The 19,013-nt window shown below is 38.4% G+C and overlaps 3 protein-coding genes and 1 non-coding gene across 7 annotated transcripts in view; all 4 read right to left on the reverse strand.

Moving 5' to 3' along the window:
- Window positions 1–1,035: 1,035 nt before the first annotated feature.
- rps27.1 (ribosomal protein S27, isoform 1) lies at window positions 1,036–3,454 on the reverse strand. Of its 2 annotated transcripts, none has more exons than XM_022200116.2 (4): window positions 3,313–3,454; window positions 2,581–2,689; window positions 2,377–2,487; window positions 1,036–1,287 (listed from the first exon to the last, which is right to left on the reverse strand). In XM_022200116.2, the coding sequence occupies exons 1-4, from the start codon at window positions 3,316–3,318 to the stop codon at window positions 1,259–1,261; spliced, it is 255 nt and encodes an 84-aa protein (XP_022055808.1). In that variant the 5' UTR covers window positions 3,319–3,454; the 3' UTR covers window positions 1,036–1,258. The 2 variants fall into 2 exon arrangements, with proteins under 2 accessions (XP_022055808.1, XP_051811844.1); XM_051955884.1 differs by lacking the exon at window positions 3,313–3,454 and adding an exon at window positions 2,851–2,869.
- On the reverse strand, window positions 1,543–1,672 carry LOC127536307 (small nucleolar RNA SNORA35). The gene has a single exon (XR_007945299.1). It is a non-coding gene; the product is annotated as a small nucleolar RNA SNORA35 (small nucleolar RNA).
- Window positions 3,455–4,445: 991 nt separating the features above from the next.
- lrrc71 (leucine rich repeat containing 71) lies at window positions 4,446–14,847 on the reverse strand. The gene is made up of 17 exons (XM_022200115.2): window positions 14,095–14,847; window positions 12,723–12,761; window positions 12,508–12,627; window positions 11,445–11,552; window positions 11,193–11,268; window positions 11,008–11,082; window positions 9,719–9,787; window positions 9,437–9,596; window positions 8,080–8,163; window positions 7,866–7,940; window positions 7,654–7,755; window positions 7,503–7,566; window positions 7,341–7,408; window positions 7,221–7,247; window positions 7,037–7,145; window positions 5,388–5,479; window positions 4,446–4,956 (listed from the first exon to the last, which is right to left on the reverse strand). Exons 1-17 carry the CDS (start codon window positions 14,231–14,233, stop codon window positions 4,897–4,899), a joined length of 1,467 nt encoding a protein of 488 aa, XP_022055807.2. The 5' UTR covers window positions 14,234–14,847; the 3' UTR covers window positions 4,446–4,896.
- A 396-nt stretch (window positions 14,848–15,243) lies between these two features.
- ash1l (ash1 (absent, small, or homeotic)-like (Drosophila)) overlaps window positions 15,244–19,013 on the reverse strand; it is a 32,974-nt gene continuing 29,204 nt past the window's right edge. For all 3 annotated transcript variants that reach the window (XM_022200113.2, XM_022200112.2, XM_051955090.1), the window contains exon 27: window positions 15,244–17,745. In XM_022200113.2, the coding sequence (XP_022055805.2) occupies window positions 17,654–17,745 (92 nt within the window). In that variant the 3' untranslated portion in view covers window positions 15,244–17,653. The remainder of the gene's footprint in view (window positions 17,746–19,013) is intronic.

A 19,013-nucleotide genomic window follows, 5' to 3' on the forward strand; every position in this document is an offset into this window, starting at 1 on the left:
AAATCATGAAAAAATGTAATAATTTAGTATTTCGTCCAAAATGTGACCAAAATTGTCATAGTTTAGTATGTCGTCCAAAATGTCACAAAAACATCACAGTTTAGTATGTCGTCCAAAATGTGACCAAAAACGTCTTAGTTTAGTATGTCGTCCAAAATGTCACAAAAACGTCATAGTTTACAGTGGTCGGCAACTGGCGGCCCGCGGGCCAAAACTGGCCCGTCAGGAATAATATCTGGCCCACCAGATGATTTTGAAAATTTGATTTGGCACGGAGCCAAGCCAGTCTGTCACCGCAACACCAAACTCGCGTGGTCGGCTGCTGCCGGGCATTTCCGCGTTTGCGCTACAGGTCGGACACGGTTGTACCAGCCAGATTTCACTGAGCAACAGTGTGTGCAAAACGTGTGTGTCTCGGGAGTCATTTTTAATCCATCTGTGATCAGAACTGAGACGTGTGGCCCAAGCAGCGGCAACAGCTTCCACCATGTTTTTCCCTCTTAATAGAAATGTATGCAAGATATAGTCACTCAGTTATACATTGACCCAGTTGTAGACCTGTTTTATGTGGCAGAATGATGCAAAATGTAGAAGTTTGTCACTTTTTATGAAGGCTTTTCTCCTAGAGTGACACAAAATTGGGGAAATAACTCAAACTGAACATTTTGGAGCTGCAGTATTTACTAATCTGAAATAAATGCACAGGAAGTCATTAAATTTGAATTTATTCATTGGATTATAGTAAATAACTGAACATTCAGTGTCTTCCAGTACATTTTTCTTTCACCGTTTCCTGATGTTTGATAAACCACCTGATGATTGACAGTAACGATAAAATGCTATTTTCGCCTTAATTTAGATAAAATTATGCAATTTTGGAAACTTTTGGGGAAATAACACCCATCAGTGAGTACCTCCATCTGTAAACACTGCATTTTTTCTGACTGTGTAATAAAAACTTCATTTAAATAGTTTGGCTTCATTTTTCAAAAAGACAACATTAACGTGTCTTGAAATATAACCACACACAAACCGTTCCTTTAGCCAAAAGAATATTTTATTAAGAGAGACAGGGTTGGAGGGTGGAGTTACAGCAACAACCGATGTGTCGACGTGAACAGTGGAAATCCATGTGCTGCCCATTTCTGGGTCTCGTTTTCAGATCACACCACTGGGTCTGCCGCCGCCGTGGAGGCAGGAGACGCTGATATCAACCGGTCCATCCCCTCCTCTCCCACTTCAGCTCCGGGGAGGACAGCTAGTGCTGCTTCCTCCTGAATGAGCACCCTGCCAGAGGAAACAATGACAGTCAGTAAGCTGCTGACAAAGGAGAAGCCTTACAGTACAGAAATACTGCCGGCGGTGCACGCTACTATTGTGCTGCACTGTGCTGATCCGAGAGTCATCTCTATCCAGCATGTGACTGATTAGCTCGACATCTTCTGCCACGGATTTTGCGTGGAAAGAAGTGGCACCGATGCAGCGGCAGGAGATTTAACAAACTACACAGAGCTGACAGTAGACGATAATTAAAGAGTAAGTGTTTGTTCTCAGCCTTCGAAAGGGGGGAGCCAGTGGTCTAGCTCAACCCTTCTGCTAACTGAGGTCGATCTGGCACTGGAATGAGATTGGAAGACCACGATAGAGGAAGTCCAGTCACTTAGCAGTGCGGCCAACGGCTTCAAAATGTGTCACTATTCAGTCATACAAATAATCCCTTTAAAAAGGCTCTGAAACACCACAAAAACATGGACTCTGGGGACGAGATAAGTGAGCAATAGATACATGTATGTAATAACCACCTGATCAACAACAGACAGAGAAGGTTGTAGATGCTTATCTGTTGCATTTCTTGGCTGACTAGAAGGTCATTTTAGCAAGGCTATTCAGAAAAATGACAACAAAGAAGTCCTACTACGTCACACTTTAAATTATTCAGCATTTTCCACTTCGAAAATCACACACCTAAATAGAATAATTAACCGCTTTACCAGTAAAAACCAGGTAAGACAATGGTTATAAATGGGAAAATGAATGTGTGACGAGCCCAGATGTAAGAACAAACAAGAATAGACTGGAAATGACTGATAATCTGACTGTTCTGTGCCAATTTGAGGAATCACAATGACAGTTAATTGCAACACCGATGGTTTAAGTCTGGCTGAGGCTCACTCTTGCATCTCCCTAGTGAGTGACACCATGTAATAAAGGCATAAAATACACCCCAAATGCAGATTTTAGAGACATATGGTCCTTATCCGAGTTTACGTGGGTGCATCACCAGACACTGAGCTACACAAATGAACCTGGAGTCAATAATTCAACTCTACCTGTCTCTAAACCCCTCAGATTGTAGATAAACATGTGGATACTGACCCTCTGTGAGACGTGCTTTGCCTCCAGTGGGCTGACACAGGACTGTTGAACAGCCCACACACAGCACGACCGTCTGAGCGTGGCTGAACACCGTCGTGATCTTGTAGCATCCTGGAAAAAACACACAGGACACCAGTTTAAACACCAGGACTCCCCACGATAAGCTGAAAAATCACCCATCAGCTGCGTGTCTCAAAACTGTACCTGGACATTTGACATCCATAAAATAAGAGTTGGGACTCTGAACAAGGCGCTTCTTCTTGTGCCTCCTCTTCTCCTCCTCAGGGGATGGGTGCAACAAGTCTTTTGCGAGCTGTATTAAAGGAAAAAAAGAGGAAAATAAGAGGCGAGATTAGTGAACCTGATCACATAATGTCAACTCAGGAGACGAGAAGTAGGAAATAACACACAAGATATCGCGATAATACGTTAAATATTCTACATTGTGGTGTATTATTTGTACTAAAAACACACCATGCTACTTGTTTCGTTCTGCTACGTCTCCTTGTTGAGGCTCCTCGTCTGGCCTACATTTCTTGGATTAGGTAACAGACTGCGCATTTTTAAAACAATCGCAGCGGATTCTTCCGATAATTAGCAATTAACGATACACTAAAACAACCGCTAAGCTAACGAGGCAAATAAATAAAGAATTTGACAGTTATTGTGAGCGTTTTCTGGGTTATCGCTGCCTCCGTTCAACTGGCTCCATGTTTGCGGTGTGTGCGCAGCCATCTTGTGTCACAATGCGCTCGCAATGCGCTCAAACGTGCGCAATTATTTTAGCAAAAGTGGGACCGAAACACAACGAAACCTGCTAAAACCGGCACCGGTCGAACCGCTAATTTCTTATCTACGTGCTGAGCCGTGCGGCGGCTCTCTAACGCCACATTAAATGAGCATTAAGTCATATTCCGTCAGGCTGTGTATACTCACTGGCATGTTGGCGAGGAAAGAGCCGCTGCCGAAAAGGAGGCTTTACCGGAAGCGGCGGCCTCATATCGGGGCGCCGTTTGAGTGTGAGCCGGAAGAGAAGAAGGTCTGTCGGAGCAGCCGCCATCTTGGTGAGGTCCAGCTCCTCCCAGTTTAATAAACTTGTAGTTTACTCAAGATACGCTTAAATATTTGAATTTCCTAAAACTGTTAATGACAATGAAATGCTATTTAATTTGTATTGAAATGCATACTTATAAATACTTCTATGAAATAAATATGAAATACTTGTAATGACTAAGTAGGAACTTACATTTTTCATGGGAAAATATATTAAAAATATAATTTATTTCATAGCGACATCTATTTATTTGATAGGAATATTTACTATTTCATTGTGATTATTATTTCATATAAATATTTCGTAATTTCCCACCAATGTTTTCATTTCATAGCTTGTTTGTAAATAACATCTTTTTTTTTTTTAGTCTTTTTGTTTTTTGTTTTGATGTTTAGAAAGAAAAGTCAGTTTGTCGGAGCGGTTACCAACTCAAACATCTGACTTCACACTCTTTTGGAGGAATTCAAAAAGGTTAAAAACACAGTTTTAATCTTTAACTATGTGTTATATTTTAAAGCTTATCAAAGCACCCAATATGTAAAAGCTTCATCTTGTGTAGTGGAGTGGAAGCAAAAAGTAGGATAAAAAGGAAATACTTTAGTACCTTAAAATTGGACTTAAATACTTAGTTCATCACCACCGCTGTTTTTAAGCATGCACATTTCCACAGTTAAACCAGTTGGTTCACATTCTAACTCCCTTTGGGGCCCCCTGGTGGCACTTAAAGGACTCGAGCAGCAGTCTTACTCTGTCCTCAGTTTTTTTTTGTGTTAATAAAATATTCCCATGTCATCATGTACTTTAAAAGAAGTGTAGGTCACTGTAATCTATCAGAATAAATTCTAAAATTTAGCCAGTGCTTTGAAGCTGCAGAGGTCTAGGAGAGCTAAACAAAGTGAATCTTTTCACCCATCTTTTACGCTGGAATTGACATGAGAATCATCACATCGAGACCAAAAAAAACTGTCAGTTTATAGACTTACAGACATTAAAAAATGAGTTTTTTGGTACTCAATCATTATTTAGCAGGCTCTTAGGCTTGTTTATTCATTAAGGGTTAGAAAAAACAGCCAAATGTCAAAAACTGATGAATTTACTCAATAAATCAGTGAGTGTTTCATGGTTGGTAACTGTGGGATGCTGTAGCAACGGCTCCTTTGTATTTAGTATTTTGCATTCGGCTGTTCTGAGTGTTTGTCCTTGGTTTAAATTCCAACCTTGAGTGATATAAAGTAGTAAAATGGATCTGTAGGCTCGGTTCTAATTGGCTGCCCCGGGCGAAGCATGTGGACTTTAATGTGCCACACTGTTTATGCACCACGAGAATGATGTTGTTCGTTCCCCAGCGTCTTCATCTGACGTGTTACGAAACAAAAACAACCGAAGGGAAAAAAAATATTGCAGTATAACAAAAGAAGGCTCAGCGTGAAGCCTCCCGTCCCTCCTCTTCTGTCGGCTCCGAGCTGTCAGTGCATCAGCTCCTTTATCTTCATGTAACACTCACACTCTGGTGGGAAGAGGTTTCTCTGTGATAGAGACATCAGAAATCATAAGCCCATTAACGCAGTAGGTTTCATTAAAAATTCATGTGCATGAGGCAAATCACTTAAACATAATGGCTAATGGACTAATCTAAAATATTTTTCTCCAGTGGATGTAAGTAAAGCACTATAGAACTAAGTAAGCATTTAGTTGACTTGATGCTGGCACAAAATCCACTTTAATGCTTAATAAGTGAAGGGATAAATATAAAATCTGCATATTAGAGGGAGGAAAGATGTCCAGGCTGCAATAAAGCAAAATCATTTACAGTAAATAATGACTCCATAAAATGTTGAATCGATTGGAGATAACCACATGTAATGACAGTGGCAGTGAATTATTTTAACGATTTAATCATTTCGATGCAGTTTATGTTACGATACAAACACAGAGTCGGTGGGTTGAGTCCAAATACCTGCAGACAGAGACGCAGCAGGCCTCCTCCTTCACCCTGCGCCTCCAGCGAAGCCACAAACAAAGGCAGCGACTTCTCTGTAATTCTGTTTCCTGCACACAGACGACATAATTATGTATTTAATCCTTCAAGAGTCCTTTAAGGTTTCATTATTTCCTTAGCACAGAGCCTTGAGAGAAGTGACTGCTAATTACCAACCGGCTTGCACAGAGCAAATTAAGAAATAACCGTTTCATGGACCAAGATTGACCTGTAAGTAATAAAGCATTTTTACGTTATTATGCATCCGATTTGTCAGGAAATGACAGTAAAGCAGTGCTATTGTTTAATGTAGTAATTAAATTAAACACAGTTTTATTTGTATAACACCAATTTGCAACACGAGTCGTCTCAGTGCAGCTCTCACAGTAAATTAAAGACGTTAGAATGTTACATCAGAGAGAGAAAACAATGATTCCCTCTGAGCAAACACTTCAGCAAGGACAGAAAACCTTGAACAGGAAGAAATCTGCAACAGATCCAGACTTAGAGAGCCTGATTCAGCCGGTTAGGGTGAGGGGGAAAGGGAGGAATCAAAGAACAGATGAGAAACAGAAAACAAAACAACGATGAACACTGGGCATGTTGATTAAGACACTAACTGCAGATTAGAAGCAGGTCGTACAGGAGCTGAGGATACCTGCAGAAAGCATATAAACAGATGCTTAATAGAGAGAAAAGAGGCAAAAAAAACCCCACAAACTACAGGAAAGGTAAGACAGAAAAGTAATGGCATATGAATCCATGGCAAGTGAAAGAGTGTCACCAGCTCTCACTGTAAGATGCGGTTAAGAACGAAGCACTCAACACAGATTCACTCAGGATGAACGTATTTTGAGAAAAGGCAGGAAATTTTATTTGTACATGAAAGAACAAAGAAAGAAACTTTGCTGGTCTGCAGTGACTTCACTGATGTTTTCTTGTGTATCTGCCAACTGATCTGGCTAAGAACATAGACTAGAATAGAATAGATTTATTAGTCAATATGCAACAATCATCATATATCAAAATCAGAATATCCCAAAATCACAACATATTCCCAAAATGCTTACATTTGAGATACTGACAACATAATATTGTGATATAGTGAAGTAGTGACACTTCATAATTCTGATATATTACAATGTATTAAATCTCATTCTGTGATCTACAGTCTCAGAAAACAGTAAATAAACCCAAAAAATTTCAATAATTCAACATTACAAATGAAGCTAATTGCAATAATTACTAACTAGAACAAGCCTATTAACTATAAACATCACTCATTTGATGTTACATATGTTTTATCTTCATTATTGTGTGTTTTAATTCCCTTGGCTCCTTTGTGAATATTTACAGTTGCTATGGCGACAAGTGAAAACTGCAGATATTGTATATTAAGTGGTTTTATCTTAGCCATATGAAGAACAATGACCCATAAAAGTATAATTCAGCACATATAACCTTAAAACCTTACCTGGCAGCCTTAGTGCACAGATTCAGAAAAATATGACAGGAAATCCCCCAAAGACCACATCTGAGCAACAGGCACACTACGTTTTAATATACTCCCCCTGTCAGACCTATCCGTAGTGGCACACAGATTTTTTCTTTCAAGCAGAGCTGCTGACCTGCCAGGTTGAGGGAGGAGAGAGTGGTGTTTCCAGGCAGGAAGAGCTGTCCGTCGCTGTGATGCACCGACTTGTCCAGCAGAGGGTTCACCGCCTCCATCGACTCAGCCTGCTCTCAGAGAAACGCGTGTTCAAAATCAGCATCCAGAGCATCTTTCTGCACAAAATACTGCATCAAACCAACCTCACTCTGGGAAAAACCTGCTTTATCCTGCAGAGAAAGTAACACATGTTAAATTATATCCTGTATTGTACATGTTTATATTGATATGCTGCCTGCTACACAGATTCATGTTTGTGGTACCTCGTTTGCAGAGAGGTGTTTCTCTCTCTGCTTCCCTCCTTTACCTTGATGCGTCTTTGCATCTGAGGCTAGAGGAGATTCAAAGAGACGGCAGGGAAAAGATAAACAAAGCTGCTGTCAGAGGATAAAGAGCAAGTGTTTATCTGTGACAGAGGCACTTACATTTCTTGCTAGATTTGTGGTTTTCTTTGTTGCCTGCTGATTTTTTCTCCTTTTTCGAGGCTTCCTGTGAGTTAACAGACATCATGAGAATCCACAGGTTTACAGCTAGTTGCAGTGGCACCATAGATTGACTTGTTGGTGTTAGCGCTACCTTTTTTTTGCCTTTGCTCTCCCCTTTGCTCATTGAAGTGCTGCAGCGTACTGAGGCGAGCTGCTCAGTGGACGATTGGTCAGAATCAGACCGATTAAAAGTCTGCGAAACAGCAGAATATCCATAAGAATAAAAAACTTTTGAACACTTTGACGTTCAGGATGAGGATTAGTTTTAATGTTGGTATTAAAGTTGGACAACATCACACTTACAGACTGAGTTCTTTGCAGCAGCAGCTTCCTCCTCTCCACCACTTCTTCGTGAGTCAAAGCGAACTCCCTGAGTACCTGAAAACGGAAGCAACATGCAGTGGAAGGTTATTTAATTACGCAACATAACGCAAGAAGCAGAATGTGATTTAAAACAGCTTAACCACTAATTTAAATGCATTATCTGTGAGTTAAAGTCTTTGATGTAAACGGATACCGTGGCCAGATGAGCAGCTCCTGAGTCGCCAATCCGATTGTTGGACAGCGAGAGAAACAGCAACGCACGATTCAACCGCAGGCCCTGAGAGGATAACAGGATGGACAACACCTCAGCACCGATGAGGGGTAGGGATGTGTCAAAAGATGTGGCTCTAAGAGCAGATCAGAATCACAATCGGCTTTAACCCTCGCGTCGTTCTGCGGGTCCAAATTGAACCGTTTTAAAGTTCGAAAATGTGGGTAAAAAAAACTTATTTTCACAGTGAAAACGTCGACATTTTCAGCATTTTTGGGAAATCTTTTAACATTTTTGGTGAGAGAAAAAAAGAGATGTTAAAAAAATGTTTCTTTAAGAACATTCACCAAAAAAAAAATCAACCAAAATCCAGCGAAATTCGCTGGATTTTGGTTGATTTTTTTGGTGAATGTTCTTAAAGAAAACATTAGAAGTTTTACTGATATATATGTAATCATTTTAGATATTTATAGGATTTTTTGAAAATATTTACAAGAATTTTCTTGCCAAATTTGGGGGATATTTTAAAATAAAACTTTTAACAGAAACTTTTAAGGAATTATTGAAATTTTCTTCCAGAAGGTTTAGCAAATTTTTTTAGACATTTGGAGAACTTTTTTCAGCCCATCCAGGCTCAAGCATCTCATTCTTCTGAACCTGCACTGAGGACATTTACACTGTTTGAATACTGGGTTCAGTTCTGTTTCTGTTCTGTGGGTTTCTAAGCAGTGTTTTGTTCATTTGTTTTCTGTGCAAAAGAACAAAATGAGGCAATTATGAGGCTTCTCATAAAAACACTGAATGCAAAAGAATTTATCAAAACACAAACCATTCATATTTGCCATGGTAGGCTAAAATATGAGGCTACAAATGATACTAAATTAGACGCCTTTTGGGAGCTGAATGAGCCGGCTCTTCTTTGGGAGCCAGGAAGGAACGGGCTCTTTTTTAACCCCTTGACACCTGAATTTATTTACAACTATATAAAAAATCAAATTATTTGGGTTTTTGCTTTCCAGCTGATGCTAAATTAAGTGAAGATTGTTACTTTGTCTATTACAGATAGGGCAAATATAATAATAATAACAGACATATAATAATTAGGTCCCACTCTGACCGGGCCTATGAGAAGCCAGAGCTTGCAAAAGAGTCCGAGGTACGAATTGAATATGTACAAACCAGATTGAGGGAATGTATATGCTATCTGGGCTGCAGTGTGAATGAAAGTGGTGTGATGAGAATTCGCGACAATAGGCGACAAGGGGTTGAAAGAGCCAAGCTTCCCATCGCTATTGAGGGGAGTGTATGGTGGGATATATTGAGTCAGCTGTGGGTCTACCTGTGCGATATGTGCGGCTCCTGCATCACCAATAGAATTGAAGGCCAGGTTGAGTGACAGGAGGTTCTTGTTAGCAGACCGGCTTGTCGAGAGAGCCGAGCCAATCAGACGAGCGCCTTCATCTCCTATCCGATTATTTCTCAGCGACAAGTGGGTGAGGCTGGACCAAAGAAACACACGACATGAACTGGACACTTTTCTGCCTCTATTTCTGTATGCAGCATGGCGTGAATGCATAATCAGGGTTTGTCATTTGAACATGTTTTGTGCTCGGTGGCTCACAGGCTGTCTTCAGAGAGGAGAAGGTGGTAGCTCTGCTCCGGGAGAACGTTGCCCTCCAGTGTCACAGCCCTAACAGAATACAAAAACAGAGGCAACAGATCAGCAAATAACATTTTACAGGAAGCAAGATTTTCTGTGCAACCTGTTCTGACTTGAACTCGAGTATACAATGCTGTAAATAAAAAATGTGCCTGATGTCTATCACTAAAATGTTCCAGATCATCAAACTAGTAAAACAAGCCTACATCACCCCTGTGAAAAAGTAAGAACTAATAACTGGTGGGGCCACCCTTGGCAGCAACTGCAGCTAAATGTTTGTACTAGCTTGTGATTAGTATTCTAGAGTCATGGAAAAATGATTAGACCACCCTTGTTTTCTTCAATTTCTTGTTAATTTTAATGCCTAGTACCACTGAAGTTATATGACCCTGAAGAACACAATGAACATGACAAAAATGCAGCTGATTCCATCATACTTTATGTCCTATGTGACATGCTTCAGCTTCATTGTATTCCCACTGTATATAAGAGGCCATTTCATGTCATACAGTCAGTTAAAGCCTGGATGGAGAACCAGAACATTGGAACCATGCCTTGGCTGCTCAATCACCAGAAACTGAAAACCAACTGAAAACCTGTGGAGCAGGAGTGTCAAAGTCATGGGACTAAAACAGACAGAAAAGAAAACATGGAATCCTAAAAGCTGTTTTTGGCAGCACAATGCCATAGCTATTGATGGAAGAACTGAAGTGATTTTAGTTTTTATCAAGAAAACCATGGAAAATGTCTGATATCAGCTCTGAAATTAAACTCTTATGAGCTATTTTTGTTGTTATCATTATATTTGTCCAAACAAATGAACCTTTAGTTGTACCAGTCATTAAAATGAACAAAAAATTGAAGAAAACAAGGGTGGTCTAATCATTTTTTCCATGACTGTATGTCACCATGGAGCAATTCTGGCCCACTCTTCTCTGCAGAATAGTTTTAATTCAGCCACATGGAGAAACTAGGAACAGTGGTGAACCTTCCCAGAAGTGGCCAGCCTACGAAAACTTCTCCAACATCTTAACCAGGATGTCACAAAAGAACCCAGACGAACATCCAAAGAACTGCAGGCCTCATTAGCCTCAGTTAGGGTCAGTGGACATGATTCCACAATAACGAAGACATTGATCAAAACCAGTTTTTCACAGCACTGCATGTTCCCATCCTCCAACCCAGATGCATTTGGACTTATTGTGATGCAGGGAGCGGTGAAACAAAGACTGACAGCAGAATCCACTCACTTGAGGCTGGTGCACAGAGATATTGTGTTCACGAGGGAGATTAGCATTTGATCTGTCAGTCCGGCCTGCCAAAACCTGCAGCACAGTGGACAAGATTACACAAACAAAGTAGAACAAAACAGTGACAGCTGTAACCCCGTTCGCTGTAACAAGAGTGCGCCGCTCCCCAGTAGCTCATTACTCACCGAAGGCTCTGTAGCTGGATCACGGAGGGAAGCATCTTCTGCAGCACTCGGAAAATCTGCTCGGTCACCTTCCACCCTGTGAATGAGTTTGATTACCAGACATTTTAAAGATAAATACTAAATGACATGATAATAGGTGAGTAAAATTGGTTGGACTCTGCTCACAAACATAACTGAGACTTTAAAAAGTGAAAAATTTGAATGCCAACCAAAGGAAAATAGAGTTATGAACATTGCCGTTCTTCCTCTTACCAGAAATCTTCATGCTCTTGGCACCGAGGCGGTCTCTGTTATCCACTTCCACTTTAAGACATGGCTTTGACCAGAAAGGTGCAGCACGTGTTAGTGACTGGTTGTCTTCTGGAAGTAAAGTATCAGAACTGTCAGTAAATAGAAGCTGAGATCATGAAAAGGACTGTAGCAACCAATAACATAATTACTTCCAATAATGCAATAAATTTGGCCATTTCAAATGCAATAATTCCAATAAGGTAATAACTTGCCAATAATGTAATAAGTAGTGCTGCCAAACGATTACAAATTTTAATCAGATTAATCATGTTTCATGTTCATGTTTATATATATATCATTCACATTTCCTACCAAGAAATAAACTTTTTACATCAGAAAATAATACAATGTAGTATAAAGTATGTCCTCACAGCGCATGTGCAGTAAAATTAATCTAAATATTTCTATTTTTTAAACTTTGTCGAGTTTAGGTTTTTTTTAGTCTCATCTGTGTGTTTTAATTGTAGCTGATAATGTAATAATACACATATAGGACTACATTTCTTGAAAAAAAAAGACTTTTTTGCAGTTTTTCTGCAGTTTGCTCATTAAAAACAGGGATAGTGGACGGCATAGTGGTCATATTCATTCATCAAGGATACATCCCATGTAGCTCTCGCTCTCCTTAATTATGGTTGTAATTGACATTATTTCTTCCTGTAAATGTCCTTAACTTTGTACTGCACAAAAGCTGCATTACTGAGAAGTACCCTTCGGTTGTCCTTTGCCAAATAACAAGCTTAGACCTTGTAGAGCTTCATAATACTAATGGAACAGTCATTTTCTGTCTAACTCTGACTCTAATCCGAACCTATTATTGGCCTTATGACATTTAAAATAGCCCAAATTATTAAATTACTAGCCATTGTTACATTATTGGTTGCTATAAGGACAATTACTGTGCATTCACATTTATGATCCATACAGAAGAAGTACGCTTAGATCTTTATTGCTTTTTAATTGTCTTTGGTTTGTTGTGATTTCTACAGAAAGAGAAGTTTAACTGTAAAATATGCAACACCACCTGTATTCTGCCCTGAGGCTGTTAGGCGTTTGGTGTAGACAGTTGGGATATCCTTCACATCCAGAAGAGCACAAAGCCTGGGGAAGTCAGCCTCCACATTTCCTGAGCACTGATATTCATCTGTAGAAGAGCGGGATTTAGGAGACTGACCAGACAAACCTCAACCCGTGTCATCACGACCCAAGTCAGGAAAACAGCGAGATAATGTTACCCACCGAAGGTCTGCACGGGCAATGTTTCATTTGGAGTCTGACCTGTAGAACAACAGAACGGCCAGCGGTCAAGTACGCAATGAGCATGAAACCCAGAACCAAACCTGCCGTAGTGGTAACAAAATAACCAGTAACTGGGTTACTGGGGACTGTGATGAAATTTCAGCATCAATTATAGTTCACTTCGAAAGCATCAGCTAACATCCAGTTTTCCCTGTTGACTGTAATAATGTATTTTCCCGGTGCATGCTGGGTTACTGCAGTGCACTTCTGCAATTAGTGAATATTTCAGAGATTATTTCTCTTTTCAGGATGCAGATGGAAACTTTTCTTATTAAAACTTCATAAAATATAAACAACTGTATCTCATAGTAACGAGACATGCAATAGAGTTTGTGAGTCTTCTAAAGATTATATATACAATTAAGTAGAATTGAAATTGAAAGTTATTCATAAAGATATTGTAATAAACCTGTTGACTGCTTTATATTAAATAAGTCAGAAAGCCTTGGAGTCTGTCCAGTCTTTTCTTCAGGAGGAAATGACATCATGTGGAGCAGGTCATGTGATCTGGAATTAACACACTTCCTGCTTGTTTTTGTAATGGGGACTTAGTTGAAAGGGATGCAATTATTTATTTTCCATATAAAATTTGATACATTGGCAAAAAAGAAATATCTGTCCTGATTATCTCAATTTAATAAAAAGAACACAATCAAAACGATTTCTGAATAAGCTCATTTTATTATTGATATTACTGATATCCAGTCATTTTTGTATTAATACATGATTGCTTCCATAATAAATAATTATGGAATTTGTAAATACATGACCATAATGAATATAACATGACTACAAAAGTCCCTCAATTATAAATTGACCCTACTGGACTTATATAAAATTTTAAGATGCTTTACTTATGCTTTATTTCCTTTATGCAGTCTACATTTCATTTAAGGAAGACATATTGTAGTTTTTAATCCAGATTTATCTGACAGGCACATTAAAATTGAACATACAAGACACAGAATGAGACTTACTGTACTTCCATGTCTGCAGTGTACTGATTTTATGAGAATGAAAGTTGTATATTTTAGTTTAGCAAATTGGCTGTGTACTGTAACTATGCTAAGCTTAATAAAATTCCAATTAACAAAATACGATGCTGTTATAGAATTATAGCTGTACAGCAACAAGTCAAGTAGCTCAAAAGAGCTCTATCTAAAGCAGCTATAACATTAAAATATTTGGTACAGCTTCATAATAATTAAACGTTAGCTAGATGAAAAAACGGTGAAATAAACGACAGCTAACTAGTGGATAACAAATAAACGGTTTGCTAGCTTACAAACTCTGCTGTAAAACTTAAACATACCCGTTTTCGAGGCTTCATCCTCTGCGTTTGTTTTCTCTTTTGAGTGTCTCTTTGGGGACATTTTCTGCGTCCTGAAGTCGAAATGTAGTGAGGGAGCTGAATAATTAAACACAAGACAGAAGTTGAACGAGGTTAACATCGGCCGGGCGTCAGCCACGTCACTATGGTAACTAAGTCACAGCTCAGTCTGTGAGTTATCGCGAGATTTTGCATTCTTATCAGTATGTGTGAAAACTGACATTAATAAGATTTGCTGAGAAAAAGAGATCTGGAAACACTGGACGGTTCAGCCGATCCAGCAGTATTTAGATTTTAACTTAATAATAGCACTATTTTCACATTTTTTTCTCAGGTTAATAAAGAGTAAAGTTAATATAAAATGACAGGCAGACAAGGAAAGATCATCCCACTGCCTTTCTCTGCTTATCAGTTATTATTTACAGCTATGATCATAAAAGAGTGCCTTTTCATAATTTGTATTTAATAGTAATTTGGACGGCTCAGACTTTAAATAGTCCAGGAGAAAAAATGCAGGAGTTTGTCAGGCATGTCCACCCATTAAGTTTCATAATAAAATATTTAAAATAAATAGGAAAAAATAATCATAGCGCATCGGTTGACAAAAAATAAATCTATCCACAGCCTAATCATAGTTAATAATTGAGAAATATAAATATATCATCTGTAAGATAATAAAATAGCTATATATTTTTATACATATATGCTTATATTCTAATATAATAATTTATCATAATATAATAATTCTATTATTATTTATAGTAGCAATACATTTTTTTTTTACTACACAGTCTATAGTCATAGCTCATCTGTATTAGCCCTGAAGTTCAATATTGGAAAAAAAACTGAGACAAAAATAAATAAATCTATCCACAGCCTAATCATAATTAATAATTTATAAAGATAAAAATTATAATAAAGAATGTATAATAATAAAATAGCTGTATTATATATATAATTTTATATTGTAATAATATGATTTATAATAATTATCTAATAATAAATAATTAGACTGTCATTTATAATAATTATAAAATATGATAAACTGATAATCTACTACAATATGTTGCTACATTTTTGTATTTATGTGAAGCATCGACAGTTTTTCAAAGCAGAAAACCATGAAGTATATTCACAATAATGTAGTGCTTTTTATTAAAAAAACAAACAAACAAAAAAAACAAATATAAAACAAAAAGTAAAAACCAACAGCATTTTTCATGACTTAAGAATCATAATTACAAACTTTTAACGAGTGGAAGAAGTTTTTTTGACAAACTGTACACATCACAAAACGTCCGCCAGTCTGCCATTTACAATGCTTGCATCTTATTTTGTGATTGTCTAAAAATAACTAAACGAATCACACAAAAACACACAAATACAAGTACAAGCATCATACAATGACCGCTATCACAAAACGGAACCATTTCCTATTTGAAAGAAAAAACAAAAAATAATAACATGATATCGGGCTGACAGCTTTACTTTCGTTTCTGTCGCCGCTTTTAAAAATATCATAACATTTTTATGTTGGTTTGTTTTTTTAGTGTTCAACACTTTGCAGCAAAAAACAAGGAGTACGTTTCTCCTTAAAAAGTAATATTATTAACAATATTCAGTGACGAACGTGTCGCTGCTGAGTCACTGTCGCGTCCCAATGCCTTCTGTGTCCGTTTGACATTCTTCTCGCTCATGCAGTACATAGATGAATTTCATTTATAGGCAACGAAAACTCAGCTGAAGTTTTTATGTCGTCGGGACAGTTACGGTGAGATTTTCTGGACATTAAAAAAATCATTTTTCCTCCGAGCTTAAGTGTCTTCATTATAGTAATACAAACGGAAGAAATTTTAATATTATCATCATTATAATAATAATAATCATAATACATTTAGGGCTGAGTCCTGTACAGTACAATAATAAACAAAATCCATTTTTCAAGATATTGCTTTTGGAGACACTCCTCAATGTAAAGTGTGTATATTTACATAACTTGGCACTGTACAGCTTCCCGTTCCCTCTCTCCCCTCCGTCAGTGTCTCATCCTCATCTCTGTCAGTTTACCGCACTGTGGGACATTGCAGGCTGTCCCTTTTAAGCAGAGGCATTCGGGGGGGGGGGGGGGGGGGGGAACAAAACAAAGAAATCTCATCAAATATCACAATTTCTTTTTAAAACATTCTCCATGGCAACCAGGAACATAGTCTGAAGACAAAAAAGAAAAGAAAAAAGAGATCTCAAGCCCCTCCCCCTCCCGATATACAGTATATACGCCCCACCCGCCTCACAGAATATAAGAAAATATGACCATCACGATACATTTCATGTTAATTGTTTTCCATAGTTTTCTTAAAACTGTTAATTGCCATCGAGCCCTTAATTTTTTTTTCGTTTTTTTTTAAAAAGGTTATATTTTTCACGAAATCTGGCAGAGCGCAGACACACGACAGGTGAGCACGCGACACGCACACGCTCGCACGCAAGGCAGCCGGAGAGCACGGCTGCGTAAGGCGTTACGGTTGAAGCCGGTGTCCCCCCGCCACGCCTGATTTAGTTAAGCTGGTGAATCATGTTACTTCAAAAAAGAGGGGCGAAGCGGACTGCCTCACGAGAAAATCAAAAAAAAAAAAAAAAAATCATATCAAGACACTTCGACTGACAAAAGCGCACACGCAATCCTCCCTCCCCTCCCTTTGCTCTAAAAACAAACACACCACAGGCCTCTTCTGTTCCTAAATGAGTTACTACAGTATAACAGGAAAAAGATAATAGACTTTTTAACTCGCTTTTTTTTTCAGACTGCATCATCCAATACTGTGAGAGTGTTAGTGTGTTTTCATTATAGATACATTACACAGAGCTTCACAATATCCATGGTACCAAAAGTGCAGTTCACCACCCTCGTTCTCTCTGTTCTCAAGAGCAGCTTCTGAGCGCGCCGCTCAACTTTCTCCTATGCCATTTTCCCCCCACGGTCCCGGCGCAGATATCCTCACGTCTGTTACTTTTTCTCACTTTTTTGTCATTGCAGCTAGGTCCCACTAGGGGGAAGAATTCTCCAGCATTCCCACCGACTGAAACCATCAGCCTCCCGCCCTCCATCCGTCCCTATTCAGTACCACTTGTTTCATTTCTGATGCTTGCTAGTGGAATTCGTCTACCCATGTTTGCAATGTTCGATGCATTTAAGTGCATGGGTTATTTCTCCTATGTTCATTAAAAAAAAAAAAAAAAAGGTTTTGCATGATACTACTTAAATAAGCAAGAAGTCTAAGTCAGCTCTCTCCTCGAGCTCCTTGAGAGCTCTTGAAAAGCTGTAATTGCCGTTGGAGTCAGCGATTCCAAACCCCCTCCACCCTCTCAGGTTTGAGATGGCAGTCTTGGAAGAGGTAAACTGGAAGAGGCCCCCGGGGACGCATTGTGGTCCGTAATGGTTGGACAGCCGACAATGCTGGTCTCCCTTCTCGCTGTCTCTCCATTTTCTGCCCCTTTGCTCGCGATAGAGAAAGGCAGTGTGCTTGACAGGCACGAAGAAACGTTATTTTCTGCCCACGAAATCGCCAAACCCGAGAGTCCGTCGCCGTAGCCGCCGTCCCGCGCCCTCCTCAAGGAGATACGTGACATCGATAGCTGGAAAGAGGAAGACGGGGAGTTAGGAGAAGACACAGAGGGTAATGTATCAAAGAAACAGCAATGGTATGGTAGGTGAAGGTGTTTTTGTCTTTCTGATGGCAAAATGGTGCCTTAGGAAGGACTCTGAAACGGCTGGTGGGCAAAATTCTACAGAAATATATGCACAGTGGCAGACATTACTAAAATTTTACACAATCTCAAGTATTATCATGAAATATTTGTGAGGGAACATGTATTCCAAACGCTGTGTCTGCATTAGACAAACAAAACAAATGATTTTTTTTAGTTCATTGTTTACAAGAAAAACTAACAAAACTAAATTCTACCAAAATTGATCCAATACTCAAAATTTCTTATTTTTGTTGTGTTTTAAATGGCTTTTTAAGGATTTGTTTAGTATTATGGCTGCGATTGTACTAAAAGAAATTACACTTGAAGATCTAAGAGTGATTCTTAAAGCAATATTTCACAAATGTATGTTGTTTTTTTTCCACCACCGTATATATAAAACCAATATTTTCTAACTTTTCCACTCTCTGTAGGGCATTCAGTGCAAAGGTTCGTCATGAAGAAGACATAGATCTGTAGTTTTTGGTGTACACTAGGTTAACTCCAAATAAATCTTGCCTTTGTTTATGCTAATAAACGAACATGTCACCACATACAACTGTCTGGATCAGTTATGTGCTTTAACCCCTGTGTTGTCCTTACCAAAAAATGTTGTTGCCTTGTCTGAAAAAAGTCCAAAAATTCAGAAAAAATGTCCCCAAATTTATAAAAATTTGCAAAATCTTCAGGAAGAAAATTCCTGAAAAGTTTCCATCAAAAGTTTTATTTCTTTAAATAAAAAAAATCCCCAAATTTGACAGCAAAATTCACGGGATTCTGGTTGATTTCTTTTCTGAATGTTCTTAAATTTTTTTTAATTTGTTTTTTCCACCAAAAAATGTTCAAAAATTTCCTAAAATTTTTTTTGAAAATGTGAAAGTTTTCACTGTGAAAATATATAGATTTTTTCCACATTTTTAAAACTTTAAAACGGGTCAATTTGACATGAAGAACGACTGGAGGGAAAATAGTTTTAGGAAAAGGCGGGAGTTCTACAAAATCTAGTACTGTATATCACCACATTTAACATTTAAAAATGGAGGTTAGGCACTCAGTGTAAGTGTTAAAAATTCATCTACATTTAGATTTATTTTGTTAAGATACAGTCCAACATAAATACAACCTACACGTGAATAACTTCGTCCTACTCACTCAAT

The sequence above is a fragment of the Acanthochromis polyacanthus genome, chromosome 11 (assembly GCF_021347895.1).
Source record: "Acanthochromis polyacanthus isolate Apoly-LR-REF ecotype Palm Island chromosome 11, KAUST_Apoly_ChrSc, whole genome shotgun sequence".
Classification (NCBI taxonomy): Eukaryota; Metazoa; Chordata; class Actinopteri; family Pomacentridae; genus Acanthochromis; species Acanthochromis polyacanthus.